General features: G+C 42.4%; 1 protein-coding gene across 10 annotated transcripts in view; it reads right to left on the bottom strand.

Moving 5' to 3' along the window:
- The window catches only part of plce1 (phospholipase C, epsilon 1), a 73,012-nt gene that overhangs the window by 51,333 nt on the left and 3,305 nt on the right, over nt 1-18,374 (bottom strand). For 8 of the 10 annotated variants that reach the window (XR_013767569.1, XM_079182358.1, XM_079182360.1 and 5 more), the window contains 4 exons: nt 9,035-9,363; nt 7,950-8,605; nt 7,310-7,720; nt 6,999-7,211 (listed from right to left, as the gene is read on the bottom strand). Coding sequence is in view for 9 of the 10 variants with exons in the window: in XM_079182358.1 (XP_079038484.1) it covers nt 6,999-7,211; nt 7,310-7,720; nt 7,950-8,603 (1,278 nt within the window). In the remaining variant the exon portion in view is untranslated. Of the gene's footprint in view, nt 1-6,998; nt 7,212-7,309; nt 7,721-7,949; nt 8,606-9,030; nt 9,364-14,669; nt 14,711-18,374 lie in introns of those variants that run through there. The other 2 variants (XM_079182357.1, XM_079182355.1) reach the window with 2 other exon arrangements.

The raw sequence follows: 18,374 nt of genomic DNA on the forward strand, positions 1-18,374 counted from the left end.
TAATTTAACAATACATGAGAAGATACTTACGTAATACTATTGTCAGACACGCTGCTTTGACATTGTGTTCGGAGGTGCAATTTAAAGTGGCAACACAAAAACAGAATACGCAAAATAAACTATTACGGCGCTGCATCCTATAAGATTATGGGTCTAATTTTGGCTAAATCCCCCTCGATGACCTCTCAAATTATGAGTCAAAACGTTAAGGAAGGGGGAGGCGACAGGATATTTTTATATCAATTGTGTTATTCTTTGAGTGCAGCAACAATAGCATGACCCACAACTGCTTCATGCTCTCATTTAATCCATTTTAGCGGCGTTACTCGGTTATCCTAAAATGTCATTATGTCACTGGGGGAGGGCAGAAACAGTGTGACACATGTAGCGGTCACGTAGTCAGCAGAGATGCTGTGTCACATACGGTTGGGAGAGGTCAAAAGGTCAGAAAGTTAGTCGCCGTGACAGGAAGTTCAAGCCTGTTTACATTTCTCATATAGTTCATGTTGTGTATTTGGATGGTAGTCCACATGATAATGCACTCCCAGGGTTATCACCCCAAAAACGGACGTATACAGACTATGTAATATTGATCAGGAGCGTGTCTGTATCTTGTGCTGTACTGCATTCACCTCATGGGGTCAAAATGCTCCACTGTTTGTGTTTTGTGTGTCGGGTTCTGACCCATAGTTCAACAGCCTCGGCTCTGGATCTCCGGAGGGAAACGTTGCCAGTTTCTGGAGCAGCACAATTTCCCCACAATATCACAGAGATGTGAGAGGCCTTCGCTAACACACACACACACACACACACACACACACACACACACACACACACACACACACATTATGACTCCACGAAGCAAAAACTCCACCCACATGCAGTTTTGACACCCTTCTGTCACCCCACAAAAACAAACAGATGGAATGTGTTTCAACAAAACACAGCCACATGCGCTCCTGTGCAGCGGAGTTGAGCTAATTTATAAACAGCGATGGAGCTGGGATTGAAATCTCTCCCAGCTCCAAGAGCAGAGAGGTCACAGCGTTTAATGAGATACTGTCACCGTGAATAACAGCACACCTTATAAACACATGCTAGATATTTATTTTCCTACCCGTTTTCTGTGGAAGCAGGCATCTGACTAAACAGTGTGTCTCAACACACACACACACACACACACACACACACACACACACACACACACACACACACACACTAATCTCAGGCTAAGCCACAACACCCAGCTGGGTGAGAGAGTGGCCTGCTAGGCACATTCCTTTGTAGCGGCACAACATGCAGAGAAAGAACGTAAGAATGACAGACAGAAGGTTAAATGAGTGTGACATAGACGGAGGGTGAGCGTTTGTGTGTGTGTGTGTGTGTTAATATTATAATTCAGTACTGATACTGCTTGTTCAATCCTTTCATTTCCCTAAAGATTCTTTTGAAAAAGTTGATTATTTATTTAAAATATATGTATTCCTTTGTTCTTTTTTAGCTGAATGACTACATTGCTCCTTGAATATAACAATGTAAAGAGATCTGGGAAAAGACATTTATTATATCTTAAATTATATCTTCAAACTGATCTAGGTACAGTCTCTCAGACGGCCTCTTGGGTGAAATATTTTGATACAATCAACAACATGTGATGTGTAGTGTGTTGAGTCACCAAAATAAATCCCCAACAAACATCGTCGGCATTAAAGAAGAGCTGCACATTACTCTGGTACATTCTGTGCAACAACACTGATGCAACTTAAAGTTTCTTAACCGAATCATAATGTTGACAGCAGGATTAATACAATAAGTAATACATGCCTTGTTGATTACACACACACACACACACACACACACACACACACACACACACACACACACAAAACAATTGCAGGTGTTCTGCACTAGACTGGAAAACTACAGCGTTGCTCAACTCCCGTTCACCCTGCAGAAATGTACGAGCCATGCTCAGCCAATCCTCACAGCCTGGCATCATTTAGAAGCTCTTTCTTTTACCTTTGTGATCCAAACCGTTTCTCCTAAGTACGTTACAGTGTGTACACACAGCAAGCGGCTGGTTAGAAAGCCTCTGAGAGTTTGGTTAGGGCAGTTTGTCAAAACATTAAGTCTGTGCGTGTGTGTGCGTGTGCACTGAACTGAAAGAAGCAAGAAAACACTCATTATGTGTGGGGTCTCTCATAATCCTACATGTATAAAATGCTCCCAGGTTTACAGGGACTTCCAGCTGTGTGAAGCCATTTGTTCATTTCCATTAGCACAAACTGTGATTGTAATTTCATTAGTTTTACCATCTCACACTGTGGGTCAGTGACTCTCAGATCCTTTCAATAAGCGTGTAACAAGCAGGAATAGAGCTACATCCATACAGTATGTGTGTTCATGCCGTGCAAACAAACTAACACACACTAACAAAGAAATGAAACCAGCCTATTTGCTGAGGCGATAATGTGGAAAGGCAATCTATGCGATGTCACAACATAGCAGGGAATGGATTAAAACCGGATATTTGCCGGACATTGCATCTTAAAACGCTACCTTTGAAACAAGCAGTAATTGGTAACCAAGAAGTCGATGCGTTCGCAAGAGTTATTACTCGAGCGCATAAATAACCGGCCTTTAAACGTATTGACCCGTTTTACAGGTACGGTTGTTTAACTAGCAGAAGGGTTGGAGGGGAAATAGCATTTAACAGCGCAAACAAGAATGAGTTTAACAACAAGTCCCATATGTCACAGGCTGCCTCTTATTGTTTGGAACAGCTAGGTTAACATTTGCTGAACAGAAACCACAGCCCTGCAGCTAGACACCATCAATGAGCGCGACAGCGTAGCCCTGCAAAACCATGCTGACATAAGGCCACAGCCAGATGGACGATGAGCACATTTGATTTCGGAGATTCTTAAAAGTAATGTTTTCATTCTTCATCCTCAGTTCATTCATATTTGGAGCAACCGTCACACACTATCGGGACGGAATCAAATAGTGTCAAATTTACTTTTGAAAAAAGAAAGAGGGATAAAGATATTTATGTGTATGTGGCTATTATCAGAAACAGCAAGTGTGTCTCGTCTCTCTCCCTCTATCAGTCCACTCAGACAGGAAATTATTATCTTTATTATATGTCATAACATAACAAGAGCCATCGCTGGGTCAGATAAGAGATGACCTCCCATGGGATTAAACAGCCAATATGACAATTCTATTTCTGTAGAATCCTTGAGGTATGCAAGTGAAATGTAGCATGCAAGAAAGTGCGTGGGTTGGTAAGTAGGTCCATCATTCAGTTCATGTAAAACGCAGCAGTATGCATCATTACTTTACAGGAACTTGATGAGCCACAGTAGCAGAGTACCGTGCGGCGCGCAACGGAGATAAATGATAATGAGCATGCGGTCACATAAACTGGAAGACTGAAGATAGGAAAATGAAATGTTGCCTTATTTATACAGTTTCAAAGTGGGATGAGTTAAAATAATATTTCAGGCACCACCAAAGCATAAATGGCCATCAAAAAGTCTCCCAGAAGGATCGACGGTACAAACGATTGTGCTAAACAACATCCCTAAGACACAGACCTGTGTATCAAAACCTAAAAGGAGAGACGTCAACTCCAACTCCCGAGGAGCATTTCAGCAACAGATGTTTTATATGTACTTTCCCAGCACAGATATAAACTGGCATCTCTCGAAGGAAGAATGCGTTTCTGTCCCCGAAGACTACTTGCATCCTCAATAATGGGAAGATGATACATTTACAAGCATCCATCTCTCAGTCCCTCAGCACCACATCGCTACGGTAAAAAAGTGTGTGGTCGTTGACTGTGTTTGTGTGTGTGTGTGTGTGTGTGTGTGGAAGGGTGCACATGGTCACTTACCATTTAGCCTCACACCACTTTGAGTTGAATGAAAGGACGCAGCGGGGCTCTAATTGGTAGACTCCACAAAAGCCAAACAATAAAATGCTTCTGGCTTATAGACCGTTTGATCCGTACGCCAGAAGTGTATGCGAGTGTTTTCACTGTAAAACCTGCACAAAGTAATGAAACACCCACTTGTTTTGTGTTCAACTTTACTGACACTTTGTGTTGTATGACAGTTTAAAAAAAAAAAAAAAGATTGTAGGCACATTGATCAGTGCATGGAGGGAACGAACAGACACAGTTTAATAGGAACACTGTTTGCCTTTTTACTGCTCAACTCTGGGAAATGGAATGGAATGGAATGGAATGGGAAAGTCTTTTCCCTCCGATCCCATTTACAATACTTTCCATCATGTTCATTTTCCATTATGAACGTATGTAGAAACCTATATAAAACATAAGTTAATGGCTTTGACTGGGTCTAAACCTTTTTGTTTCCACTCTCTCACTCTATTCTCTTCCAAATAGTCCGTGCCTGATTCCCCCCTACCTCGTTTCTCACATTGTCGATTTTCTTCTTTTTCCACTGTTAAAATCTCATTTTCTCCCCTTTCTCTCATAGTGTTTTATCTCTCTCTCTCTCTCTCTCTGTCTCTCTCTCTCTCTGTCTCTCTCTCTGTCTCTCTCTCTCTCTCTCTCTCTCTCTCTCTCTCTCTCTCTCTCTCTCTCTCTCTCTCTCTCTCCCCTCCTTCATATAATCCTGTGTTCTTTGGCTCGCTTCATTAGTTGTAGCAATAAACACACAGGGCCACAGGATACCTTCAGAAAACCCCTCGAAGTGATAACTGCAGAGTCAGTCTTACATGCCACATACAGGGAGCCTGTGAAACATAATGTGTGTGTGTGTGTGTGTGTGTGTGTGTGTGTGTGTGTGTGTGTGTGTGTGTGTGTAAAAGGCTGCGGGGAGTAGAGACAGACAGAAACAGTGTTTTGTCTTTTGCAATCAATTTACAAAGTTTTATTATAACTATAATTATTACAATGGGTGACCAGATGGTTCGGAATGAAAATAAACTGTATTTCATGTTTCTGTGTTGAAGATTTGAACTCAAATGTCGTATTTTCTCTGATCTTTCTATCTGTATGCCATCTAATAAAACAGAAAAGTATAGAAAGTTTATAAGCGACTGCATGTTTATGACTGCATGACTCCCATTTGTTGCTAATGGGACGCGTTCCTACTTTTTCACAGTATTTGATGATTCTGATGACAGCCCTGCTACAACTCTACTTACTGCCTGCTGCTCAGTGTTCTCCGAGTTCCTCTGGTGACCTCTTACAGGAGTAGCTCGCGCAGTGTTTTGACAAGGGAAGTGCTTGCAACGCCCCCGTTTTCAATAGGCTCATTATTAAAGCAGCTCTGCCTGGACTTAACTCAGCCCATATTTCTACGACCACAAAGGACTCATAAAAACACGTTGGCAAAGTCGGGAACCACACTGCAGCATGCACACGAGTACGAGTGTGTGTTCGTATGGCTCGAGTGTACAAGCCCCCTCAGTACTTGGCTCTGTTGTGGCTGTGCATGAGTCCAAAAAAAAAAACATGAATAAATATCCATGCATTTATGTAAGAATCCAATTACAAAAATGTTACATGCGCAGTAAAGTGCCCATGTAGACGCTCGGCCTGCTATCTAATATCTATCTAGCAATTATATCTTACAAATATCTATATTTTAAAGGTGCAATATACAGGTTTCTGAACATAATATAGCAAAAGGGGAGGGACTTGACAAGTAAAGCAGTGGTATTCATAATAACGCTCAGCTGTCGGTATGTTGAGAGCTGTTAAGAGCAATAGAATTGCTTCTAATCTCATATAAAGTGCATTTAAAGTACCTCCGTACAGCAACAGTTAGGCAAAAAAAGTGAAATAGAAATGCAATATTCTTCCTGGCATTACAATACGATAGACTTGGAATTGTGTAATTCTGTGGCTGTGTGCTTCTGTAAGGCACTGGGTTTCGGTCTCCATGTGTTTTGAGTTTTTACAGGAAGAGGAGGGAAAAAGATAACTAAAAACAACAGCAGAGTATCCTGTGTGATGCTGCCGGTTCTCAGTCTACACAGATTCTCAGAATGTTTGCACCTCTCAAGACTGAATGCATGACTTTATGACAGAATGACTTCTATTGAAAAGGTAGCAAAAAGCTGAATATATGGCTGCTCCAGCTGAACGGCTCCCGTGAGATGTTCGTAAAAACACTCGCTCTTGCTCGGAAACTCGATATTAGCGCAGCAACGTCCCCGGGTCTCCTCTCTGTCTCACTCGGCCTCTTTTCCTCCGTCCTCCATCTCTCTCTTAACCTTTCTCACTCTGTCTTGCTCATTTACCTTCTCTCAAGCAATTTCCATGGCTATAACTTTAATGTAGACGCCAACTCTGCTCAGTCCATTTACTCACACACTCACACACACACACACACGGCTCAGTCATTCAGTCTGTCAGTAATATGGGGAGCAGGACTAACAGAGAATAAATCATTTTTCCGCAGCAGGGGCCTACCCTGAACAAAGAGCCTGTGTGTATGTGTTTTAGGGATGTGAATGTGTGTGTGTGTGTGTGTGTGTGTGTGTTGGTCTATTAACATATTCCTTGAACAAGTTATTCATCCTTCATGCATAACAGGCATAAGATTTCAACCCAAACAGAGGAAAACGACAGCCAAGAACAATTTTTCAATCAAGTCATAAATACTCCTGCGCCACTGCAGCTATGACATTTGCACTTTTTCTTGTGGCAGAGAAAATACAGAGCAAACCACATTTAAACCCAAAGCCTTATCATCTGTATATTGTGCTGATTCACATTGCAGACTTAGTTATAAATCATTTTGCCCTGGTACAGTTCTCTCCTAACAGGAGCGCGTTAACAGCTAGAGCCTCAGTGTGAAAGACAAACTATCAAAGAGCTGAGAGGTTCACTGCATCGCTGTCTCGAAATCTACGTTTTCATAACCTTAACGGCCCATTTGAGCCCTTGAAGTACGCAGTGCTTCCATAATGCATTTGACAACTACAGTCTTGTGACGTTTGCGTAGTCGTTCTCTCACCTGCTGTAGCTTAACTCCAACGAAACGTAGCATCGCCCTGCAAACGCTGAATTCTTCTTTGATTCCACGCATTATTACGGTTGGCCACATATTCTTCTTGCTGGGTTGCCATATCCTCTGATGAACAACCACCTCCCAGACCTCCTCTGAGATGCGCCCTGACGGCAGCGTCTTGACGATCGCTCTGGTTCCCGTACACACCGACTTGGTCACCTTATGGAGAGGAGAAAAGTGTTTCAGCACTAGCAAGGGTGACAAAAACAAACAACGTTCAGGATACCAACAGAAAAGGAATCTTGCATGGGAAATACCTTTTGATTATTCTTGAAGAAGCGTCTGACCAGGACAGTGGAACGCTCTTTACGGTTCCTGATAAAGTCTGCGTTATCCAAGAGACCCTCTCCGTCTCCTTCGTCGCTGCTGCTGCCCCCGCTGCAGTTCCTGGTCGCGGCTGAGGAAGACCTCCCGTCGTTCCTCGGGGTTGTCCTCATGGTTTCCAAAGATGCTCTTCTCGGAAATAGTTTTTCCAGGGAGCATTTCTTAACCCTGGGCCTTCTGTTGAGCCTCTCTAAGCTCGAGTAGCTGTCTTTGAGATGGTGCCGGTGAATGTGTCCATTCTGGTGACGCTGGCAGTGTTTGGGAAAGGGGGAGCCAGAGGGAGACGACACCAGAGAGCTCGGCTCACTCGATGGACTGCACTGGGATGAGAGGCAGGGTGATGTCTAGAAGCAGAAGACATGGGGGAATGAAAATAGTCTCAATGGTGTTTCTGTACAGCTGAACTAGCAGTGCCTCGAATGGGTTATCTAATGAGTTTAATTCATGGTTTTGTTTTTCTCATCTTGTGCTAAAAACAAGCATTTTAGAGCACAGAGAACACACAACACAGTGTAGCGGCTAAACGTGTACAGATTGCAGATATCGTGGACTAGCGACGTCCTTCTTTATTACCTTGTGGAAAGCCAGCATAGACACAGGAAGGCTGCTGCGGCGGATGTGTCTCTGGTTGGGCTGAGAGAGGCTCGGACTGTGAGCGGGGCTGGAGCCGGGGCTCGAGCTGGATCTGGGACTGTGGCAGCAGTAGATGTTTGGACTCGTGTTAAGGCCAGTCAGGGTGCAGGAGCATTGGTTGCTGCCAGTTCTGTTTCTGCCTGCATCCACACCCTCTCCAGGGGTGTCCAGCTGGCACCGAGATCCCTCTGAACTTTTCCCAGGTATCTGAGTAACAGCGTTAGATATTCCTTCAATGTTCCTGCCAGCCGACGGCTCTGGATAGCATTTCTCTTCGCTGCTCAAGAGTTTGGAGCTGTAATCCAAACACTCGTATTCCTCGTCCAAAATTGTCCCTTTCCCACTGTCACACGACAGCTTCCTATAAAAGAGCAGGGAAGGGCTGCTCCGCTGTTTCGACGACCACAGTTGGTCCGAGTACCGCCATACTTCCTGGCTGTCGTTTGCGGGTCTGGCTTCTCTGCTGGTTCTGCTCCCAGTGGACGGAGGTGAAGCACGCTGAGCCAGGACTACGGCCCCGACCGGAGACTGATTTTCTTCAGTAGCCATCGCGTTTCCCTGGAGCGGCCTGCTTTGTCCTTTGTTTAGCTGCATCTCTGAAAATATGCGACACGTTGCTGTTGATGCCGGTCAAGCAGGAGAAATCAAACAGCATTTAGAAGTCCTTTTAATCATCTAAAGTTGGGAACATTAGTCCCAATCTGTGATGCAGATTCCTTAATTCCTTGTATGTGGGGAAACGACATCTTCCATCTCAATTAGTGGCTCCATAGAGCAGCAAGAGGAAATGGAATTTGCAGAGGAAATTAAATTTGATGACTTCAAAACCCATAGATTGTGTAAGATGACCACATTGGCATGTTTATAACTCAGATGACTAATGACAGCGAGTTTCCCCTGAATGGAGCTCGAGGAGGTTTAAGCACATTTCTCTGCTGCAGCTTCCAGATTGACTGACTTACACACCATACCATCATCAGGGTCAAACTTTCTGTATTTTAGTTGAGTTCAAAATACTCACTTACATATAATGAGAGAGATCGACTTCAGGTCACGTTACACATCAGTCTCGGGTCCTGCCATCATGGTCAGAGGCAATATTAACTCCAGCTTCCAGTGACCTCCTGAGTGACTAAGACAACATGTCCATACAGAGTGTGCTCTGTGTGCGTTGTAGAGACAGAAGCTTGTGCAGCTGTACAAACCGCCAGATAGAGAACCCACGGACGCGACCCTGGAGGAAAGAGGAATTTCCTTGATAGTACGGTTCACGGTCACAGCTTACAAGGCGTGTGTGCGCTAACTCTGATTGGTCCTGACGTGCATCTGGGGTTTAGTTATCCACTTGCAGGCCCTGAGAGAGAAGAAACAAGAGAGGAAAACAGAGAGAACACAGACACACCGGTTATTATCTATTTACCTGGTTTTCACAACTAATTCCCAAGAATATTCAAAGAGTATTGTGTGAGAGAGTTAACTTAAAAAGAGATATGGTAAAAAAAAAAATAACTGAAACACACATGAGAAACACATTTTACTAACTTTCAAAGATTCAAGATTTCTCTTAGGTCTCTTCATTCACCACATCAGCTTTCTTATCTATAACTATTCAACTGAATCAACGCACAGAGCGTGAGCCATTGTGACCGACACAACTGAAACAACAAATACTGAATTTTCTGTGGGAAGGGAATAATGCGGGAAGGAACAACACTCGTTTTACACCCATAAAGAAATACCAACTTTCTGGGGCAATAAGAATACAACTATAAACAGTCCTATTATCTCCATTTCCTGAGATGATGTATGAGGAATAGTACATGTTGTGGGGTTGTTATAATTTAAAAAAGGTATAATATGCTACAATTTCCTAAAAAATGTATAGGCCGATACAAAAATAATCCCTCTCAAACATCACTTATGACTAGAAGTGCGTGGCAGTGTCTGTATCTGCCCTCGGCCTGTATTTACTCTTTTCTTCTTATTTTACTGTGTTCGGGCCGTTCTCATTCCCAGGAAAAACATTGCGGATTTGTCCCGCCTTTTTCCCGTAACGAGGCTCACAGACTACACAGGCAGGCCACAGCAGGATGAAGTGTGCCTCGGGCTATATTCATCAAAAAACCAGGCACCTTCCATCATCAGTCAATTTATTTTTGTTTGTTCTCACGGTCGTCCCTCTCTTCATTCCCCACTAGCTCCCTCGGCCAACGCTGCGCTCCCTTTTTCTAAAAATTGGATCCCGTATTTAGAGATCCTGAAATTATCTAAAATCATCATAAACATTTTGTAGATAATTAGACTGTGTTGGATTGGTGCAATGCAACCAGTATCTTTAAATGACAGTTTCAATGCCAGCTCTCCATGATGGGATGTCAATGTAAAATAACTTCAGAATAGAGGAACACTGGTAGTTTAGGGGTTCAAGTGCTAACCATAAACTTAGTCCCAGACTTACATCTGACCTGGAACTTTTTGTTGCATGTCATTCCAAACCAACATCAAAGAACTAGCGGTGATGCAGGCTGACAGTTGCGTTGCCTCATGTCGCCTGCGTCTTGGCCAAAAGGTTGCACCCGAACACGCCACAAAGACTACAGCCAACTAGCACGCACATTCTGCGCCTGCATGAGAGGGAAAAAAAGTCTCCCTAACAGCAGGTAGGCTATTACATTTCTCTTCTCGTGCACTGAACAGCCAATCAGAGTGATTGCTCTCACAAACGGGCTCTGCCACCAACTGCTGAATCAGCCAAAAAGCCCCCGAAAAAGGGCAGATTAGTGTCAACAGTGCTGGACACACTGCAAAAAATAAGGCAACGGATGCTCACCGATGGCCTGTCAGGGCCTTTATCCAATACCTCAATATCTAATATCAATATCTTAAAAACTGATTCAGTTTCACTTATTTGGTCTAGAACAATCTAGCACACTGGTAGACTAGTTATGCACCCAGCTAGCAGTAAATCCATTCCTAACAGACACACTCACCCACAACATGCACGCATACTAATCGTGCGGTTCTGGTATCGTCCATGGCGGCCAGTGATGTATGAATCCAAAAGACTAGTGCCCGAAACCTCATAATTAGAGTGACCTCAGCCCTTAATTCCCTGCCCAAATGCGTGGGCCAGAGTAGGAATGTGGGACCGACCCAAAGAGGGAGGAGCCAGCTACACTTTTAGTACATGTGTGTGGGAGAGGAAGACAAATACAAATAGGGAGGAAAGGGCTCAACTCATTGATCCTTGGTAAATCAAGCAGTCAAGGCATTCTCGGCCAAAAGTAGCCTGCGTGCTGTTTTGTATTATCATGTGCAACACACTGAACATGTCTGAGGAGATCAGACCCCCGATGGAACAGAGGGAGAGTGTGAATGGTAGTAAAAGAACCGAGGATGACAGATACAAGCTGAACTACAAGGGTTTTTCGGTTTCTGATCGCACCACGTGGACTCCACGGAAGAAGTCCCAGGAGGACTCCACTTATGAAAAAGGAAAACATAAAAAAAGGTCCAGAAAGGAAATTGCTAAAATGTATATTGACAAGGCACAATCCTTCTGGGAGTATGTTCTTTGGACAGATGAGTCAAAACTGGAGCTTTTTTGGCAAGTCACAGCGCTATGTGCACAGACGTTTAAAATTAACCATTCCAAAGAAAAGAACATCATTCCTACAGTGAAACTTGGGAGGAGGCTCGGTTATGTTTCGGGGGCCGCTGTGCTGCCCCTGGCACAGGGTGCCTTTGAATCTGTTCAGGGCCCCGAGGCCCAGCGTCAGAAAGCTCTGTCCCAGTCGCAAGACATGGGTCCTGCAAAAAGATAACAACCCAGAAATACACAGCTAAAGGAACCTTAGAGTGGATATTAACAAAACAGTGGACTATTCTAGTCCTGATCTGAATCCTATCAAACATCTACGGAAAAAGCTGCAATTTGTAGTCTTGAGAAGGCGCCCATCAAACCTGATACAGCTGGAGCAGTTTCTACCGGTTTACTTTTGTCCGTTTCAAGTTATTTCAGAGAAAAGTGTGCGTTCGCTGTTTTTTTGGTGGAGGGGAACCAACGAATTTGAGCACGTCTGCATATCACGGTGTCTATGTTGGATGTCTGCACCCTCTTTTCAAGGCTCTGTGCTACATCCACACAGACAGAAAGGGAAGAAAGAGACAAGTGCTTCATTCATGAGCTCACAGTGACGTCTCTCCTTCATAGCTAGCTTGCTGCTAAGCTGTAGCCTTTTGAAGACAATGATTTGATAGCTAATCAAAAACAAATCTACTCTTTGAGATGCCACTGCTTGATTAATGCTCATTTTTTTCACTGCAGAACATTGTTCCGCAGGCATTTTGAGTCAACTGAAGCCAGCGCTACACTACAGGACATTAACTGATCACTTGGTATCATTATTGTTGTACTGGAGGGAGTTGCAGAGAGCGCGTTAGCCACTCCTGCAATAAGGAATAAGAGCCATGCTAAGATTCAGAATTTCCCAGAAGCCAATAAACCTGGAGTAAAAATAGAATGTTGGAGGCCAGAGAAGGTCTTTACAAGAAGTTGTATTCAAAATGGGCTTTAATAATCAACTAAATAAATACAAATTACCTCATTGTGCATGAAAAACATGCAACACACTAATTATTTTACCAGATTCTGACTTCACAATGAAAATGTAAAAATTTAAATTAATATCACGCATCACAATTTACACAACAGCGCCGCAAAATAAGGCTCGAGGAAACTGTCCAAACGGGATTTGAGGACTTTCATATAACAGATTTGGGAAGTCAGGGAAGACGTGTTTAGTGATCATGGGATTTGCTTCTGCCTTTAATAACCTAATGATCTGTCTTACATGACAATAAGAAAATATTCATTGTCCCTTCCTAGAATTAATGATGTTTTTCTTATTTAATGAAATACAATTAATATCAAAACATAACCCAAACATAAAAAAAACACAAAGTATACTAGCCCAAATAATTTGGCTAACTACAATCTTCAAGGTTAGTGTTGGATTTCAATTGCACAATATCAGCCTACCTCTGACTGAAACTGAAACTGTGGGAGCAGCTTGACTGGAGCTACACTGCTGATTAAAAGGAGACACCTACGTGTTCTCACAACACCTCAGACAAAACAGGAACGTTTGAACCTCCATTTTTCAATGATTGAGGGACAAATCTACACTACGGCTGAGCTAAACAACATCAAGGAGGTTTTCAGAAGTCTTAATCAGCAAGTTATTAGCAATCATGTCATTTCTTGAGCACTCTGATCTGCATTAGCATAAGTGCCCACCCCAACCCATGACAGGAAGAGTCTCACCTGCATGTGTCACAGTCAAACAGGACCAACCAGATATAGCAAAAGTTGTGCCACTACGTGTGTTGTCATTCCTGCCAGATGTGAAACACTAACCTTTTGGCTTCAAATCATAATTTCTTTCAACCCCTGTTCTCTTATATTTGAAATAAGAATATATATAAATAATACAATAATGATACATATTTGTGTGCACCTGTGTGTAAATGCATATTCTCCCAATTGCCTGGAAGTAGTTGTAAAAGAGAGATTAGAAACCGTGGCACAGACAAGTCAGCACTACTACAAATGGGGAGGAGAAATGAGAAACGAAAGTGCAGCTAAACTAAATGTGCAGACAAGATGCAATTAAAAAAAAAACATGGAAAACAACTGTGTTCTACTTGGGAACCATCTGTGCTCAACATCCACTGCTTCGGCTCATGTAGTGGCTGCACAGATGCTAGCTGTCACATTAAGGCTGATGTCACTTGAGGACACACGCTGACACGCTCCAAATGTTGAGGCATGGACCTGTCCAATTACGGGTCGGGAGGGCGAGACGAGCATCACAATTTTGCAACCTCAGGCAAGACGTTACATACTGTAGCTTTAAATCCTGAAGCCATGTGCCGAGGGGCATGACAGACAGCTGTGCTTGCCATCAAGCTAATTCAGCAACACTCTGAAATGAGCAACAGGAAAAGCTTTTCCACACTGTGGTTACTTGAAATAGAAGCATGTGGACTCAAAGTAAGGTTGAGTTTGATTTTAGATGCGTTACAGCCGTTTACTTCGTCTTTATGATCCGAACTGTGTCTCATTCATATGACAAATTAAATGGCAAAAATAAAGACTAAAGAGAACAACACAGGCACCCCCACCATAAGAAACGTGCTGTGTGATTATTTCAAAAGGTGAAATTGACAAATACACACCAGAGATGTAATTAAAAAGCATGATTCCATCTCTGCAGTTAGTTAAAAACAACCACGCACACACGCTCAGCACAGATCAAAGTATTGTTATCAGCTGAACTTTGACCCTGGCCGGGAAAGCAAATGGCTCTCTCAGGCTAAATCTCAGCCTTGGGCCAAAATTGCAGACAGACCCCCCTCCCACACACACACACGCACACATACACACACACACACAGGAAACCAGGTCACACAGAGTGACAAGTGCACTGACCAAGAAAACCCTTGATTACTTCTACTTCACATGTATACAGTACTGTCCAGCACATGGCACTCATGATACCAGGCTTCTTTTCCTACATATATATATATATATATATATATATATATATATATATATATGTTATTAATAGCTATAATTTGCAAATTGGCAAAACTTACATTAATGTAGCCAATAAGCCTTGTGAAATGTCTTCTTTAAATCTAATGCTCCAGGTTTTCCAGGTGAATTCCTGCTCACTGTCCTGTTGTCAACTGAGTGAGACAGAGCGGGAGAGTGAGAGTGAGAGAGAGAGAGAGAGAGAGAGAGAGAGAGAGAGAGAGAGAGAGAAAAAGAGAGAGAGAGACAAAGACGGTCACTGACATGAGGGATGGGCCTCCCAGTCAGTCTCAAGTTCAGCAGCCAATCAGAATGTTTGTGGACATAAATGTTTCACCTCGACGGTCATCTGACTGACAGTGACGGCACAAAACAAAGGAGTGCAGGGAGACACAGAGCTGTTTTATATGGAGAGATATTTGTGAATGGTCTCTCCACTAAATGAGACACTATATATCTATGATGGTCTAAATACACCGTGAGTGGGGATTATTCCTCAGTATTACAGCAATAGTTTAACATTTTAGGAAATGCACTTATTGGTTTTGTTGGTGGGAGTAAAAGCCTTTACACACCGCCTTTTTTCGTGCAATCACTTCGCATATCAATATATTTTTCGAACTGTTTTGTCATCATAGAACATGAATATTACGCGGCGAGATCATTTTTTTCCCCCCAGGTCGTTTTTTCTGAGCTTTCGCATTGTGAATAAAAAGGCATCAACAAACCATCTCCACTATTCCGATGCAAGAGGGAAATCTTTATTACTCCCTTTAACCGTGACAAATTAGCAGTGTATACCATACCGCTCATTCTGTTCTTATCTTTCACAATAAAAGCCCTGGACTTACAAAGTGCACTGCTGAACAGTTACAACTGTCACAGCTAAAAGGAAACTCAATGAAATAGATCAGAGCAGCTTAAGCTGTTCTGTAAGAAGCTATTCGCACCTTTTACTGAAAAATGCATGTGTAATACTTAAAAATAGAACATAAAAACATATATATAATTTGGGTTTTAGCGGGGGATTAATATGTATGTGTTGCCCATGAAGCAATGGATACTAAACCATAGCACACGGGCTCTTGGTTGCTTATTTAGACTGACCCAGATAGGCTGGATTATCTGAACTTTCTTTATTTCCTTAGAAAATGGCAACATTTTGAACATCAGCTTGTACATTGCTTTAAAAACTTTTGTGTACTTCAATAGAAGCCAATGAAAACTGTGATCTCGGCTGCACCGCTGGAGAAGCCTGATGAAATAAGGACAGACGGCTGTCTGCTCGTCGTGCTTTAAAAAGAGAACTGCTCGGTACTACCAACATGTTCCGAGCTGCAATAAAGTGTAACACATGTAGATGAAAGGGAAAAGAGGATGATCTCAGCACCTCTGACAGTCCTGAAGAAAAAAAGATATACAGTAATCAGAATCAGATGGTTAACAACCAAATATTATTGTTTTTGTATTTGAAGGTGTGTGTCAGTTGTTCCCTCATTTATCTCAAACGGGTATTTCTAAACTGCCGTACATGAATTAGAAAATGATGTTCAGTGTAAGTGTTTTGGAGATTAAACCGTGTAATACTCATGTTGCTTTCACACACAGGGCGTGTTACAGTATTTCAATGTGGTGCAGTGTCACATCAGTGAGGTCTCAAATTTGACTGGTGAGGATTTCGGTGCATTTTAAGGGCATCTTACAGGCATGAAGTAAAATGATCAATGACTGTCAAATTATTAAAAAAATGATAACAAATGTGTTTTATAACCTTTGCTCCGTGGTGAAAAGCCGGTGCACTGACACTATTCCTGGCATCATAAGTAGGATAATATAACAACAATAAAACTAAAATGAGACAGATGGGAAAGAAATGTATAATTAATGTGATGTCCATGTCGCTGTATTTGAATAAATGGAAGTATACAAGTTCACCACAGTTTTTTTTTTGGTGTCGAGGCATCCAAACACTTACTGAAATTATGAATTTAAACTCAAATTGTGTTTATAATAACCTTCTGTCTCCTGAGTAGTCAATCAAAATGAGTAACAATTAGTTTTAATGAGTCCGTGCCTCAGGACCACAACCTAAATCATTGTGTGTGTCCTCAACAGGAGGCCTTCATGCTCACATAAAAGCCTTTTTCTAATGTTCATTCATGGGGGATTATTTCGCAACTCATCCAAATAATGACTCATGGCCTGGTATTTGATTAGGTCCAACTTCACACGGTGTGCAGGCAAGTAAAGCCGAGGTGGAAAGCAGCACCAAGACTTACTGGCAATAACCTTTATGCTTCATGTTTAATAATATTTCGACGCTTACTTTGATGCTACACAGTCAGTGAATAAGGGAAGAGAGAGAGAGTAAATGATCTAAATGATCTAAAAGTGTAAAATGAGCTGTATTTCAAACTGAGCTGAAATGCCACTTATCCTCCTAAGCCTCCAAAATACTCCAGTAAATACTTCGCGCTAGGATTCAGCATTTGGATCTTTAGCATTCCGCCAGCATAATAAGCAGGTCAGGGAGAGAAGGAATCCCCTTTTCTGTTGTGCGGGGGGGCCACGGGAAAGAAAAAAAGGCATGCCATGTGAGTACAATAGGGTGACGCTCCAACATGGTGTCACCCTACTGCAAAGAAACAGTCGCGCAGTGAAAACACAGATTTCACTGAGATTATCTTGTCAGTCACGAACGCTTGGAGATGCCAAAAAGGAGACTGCTAACCGTCAAGAAAGCGCCAAATATGAACTAATTTAAAAAATGTTATAATCTAAGAGAGAAGTGAGTAAAGTAACGAGGAGAAGGGGAGAAAAGGAAAAAAGCTAGTATCACACGTTGGAGACTGTAATGCAACACTTTGCATTGCTATCAGTCCAAATCTTGCCCCAAAACCACCGGATTGGCTATTAGAGAAAATATATTTACCCCTAAAATATTATTGACAAGTATTCCCTGGAATATTATGAAACTACTCAACGAAACTTTGCAATAAAGCTACAGTGAGCGGCCAAAGAGAAGTAGCAACATGACAGCCACAGTGCACAGTGATGGCTTATTAAGAGCACTGAGTATGCTCAAGAAGCATTTAATTAAACTAGGCAGCATAAAGTAAGGATACTCAGTGTTGTGGAACTGTATTGGAAACCACACACTCTTCATGCAAAGGACCCCCCCCCCCCCCCTTACTTTAGCACAGGGGGTCAGAGAAGAAAAGACGCATCATATGACTACAATAGAATCACATTCCTTAAACTGGCCGCAGTAGAAAAGAAACGGACAAATGTTACCGTGCAGTTTGACGACCCAGATAGAAAGAGAGAGAGATCAGTGCAGCTGGGAAGAAAAAGAAAAAATGGTGTGCTTTAGAATATGAGGGGAAAATCCTCTATTTCATGTGAATCTTTCTAACAGCAACACGCAGTAGGAAAGTTGTATCTTAATTTGAATGTTTGTGTTGCTGAGGGACAACGGGACCAGGTTTCTAATCAGAAACGTGCATTGTTTCTGTCCTCAAACCTGCAGCATTTAACACCGCAAATTCAAAAGAATCAACATCTAAATGTTAAAGTTACATTTTCTGAGAAAAAGAACGTGACTATATTCTATATACCTCTGATAAATATACATTTTTTTTACAACGGGTACATCTGAATCCTGACCTAATTGAAGCAATTGCAAGTACTCGAAATAGCCCCAAACCCAGTGGATCGAACCCAGCCAGCTTCGGGCAGAGAACCACAGCTCAAGTGGGTGACGACTG

This window comes from Pholis gunnellus, assembly GCF_910591455.1.
Source record: "Pholis gunnellus genome assembly, chromosome: 21".
NCBI lineage: Eukaryota > Metazoa > Chordata > Actinopteri > Perciformes > Pholidae > Pholis > Pholis gunnellus.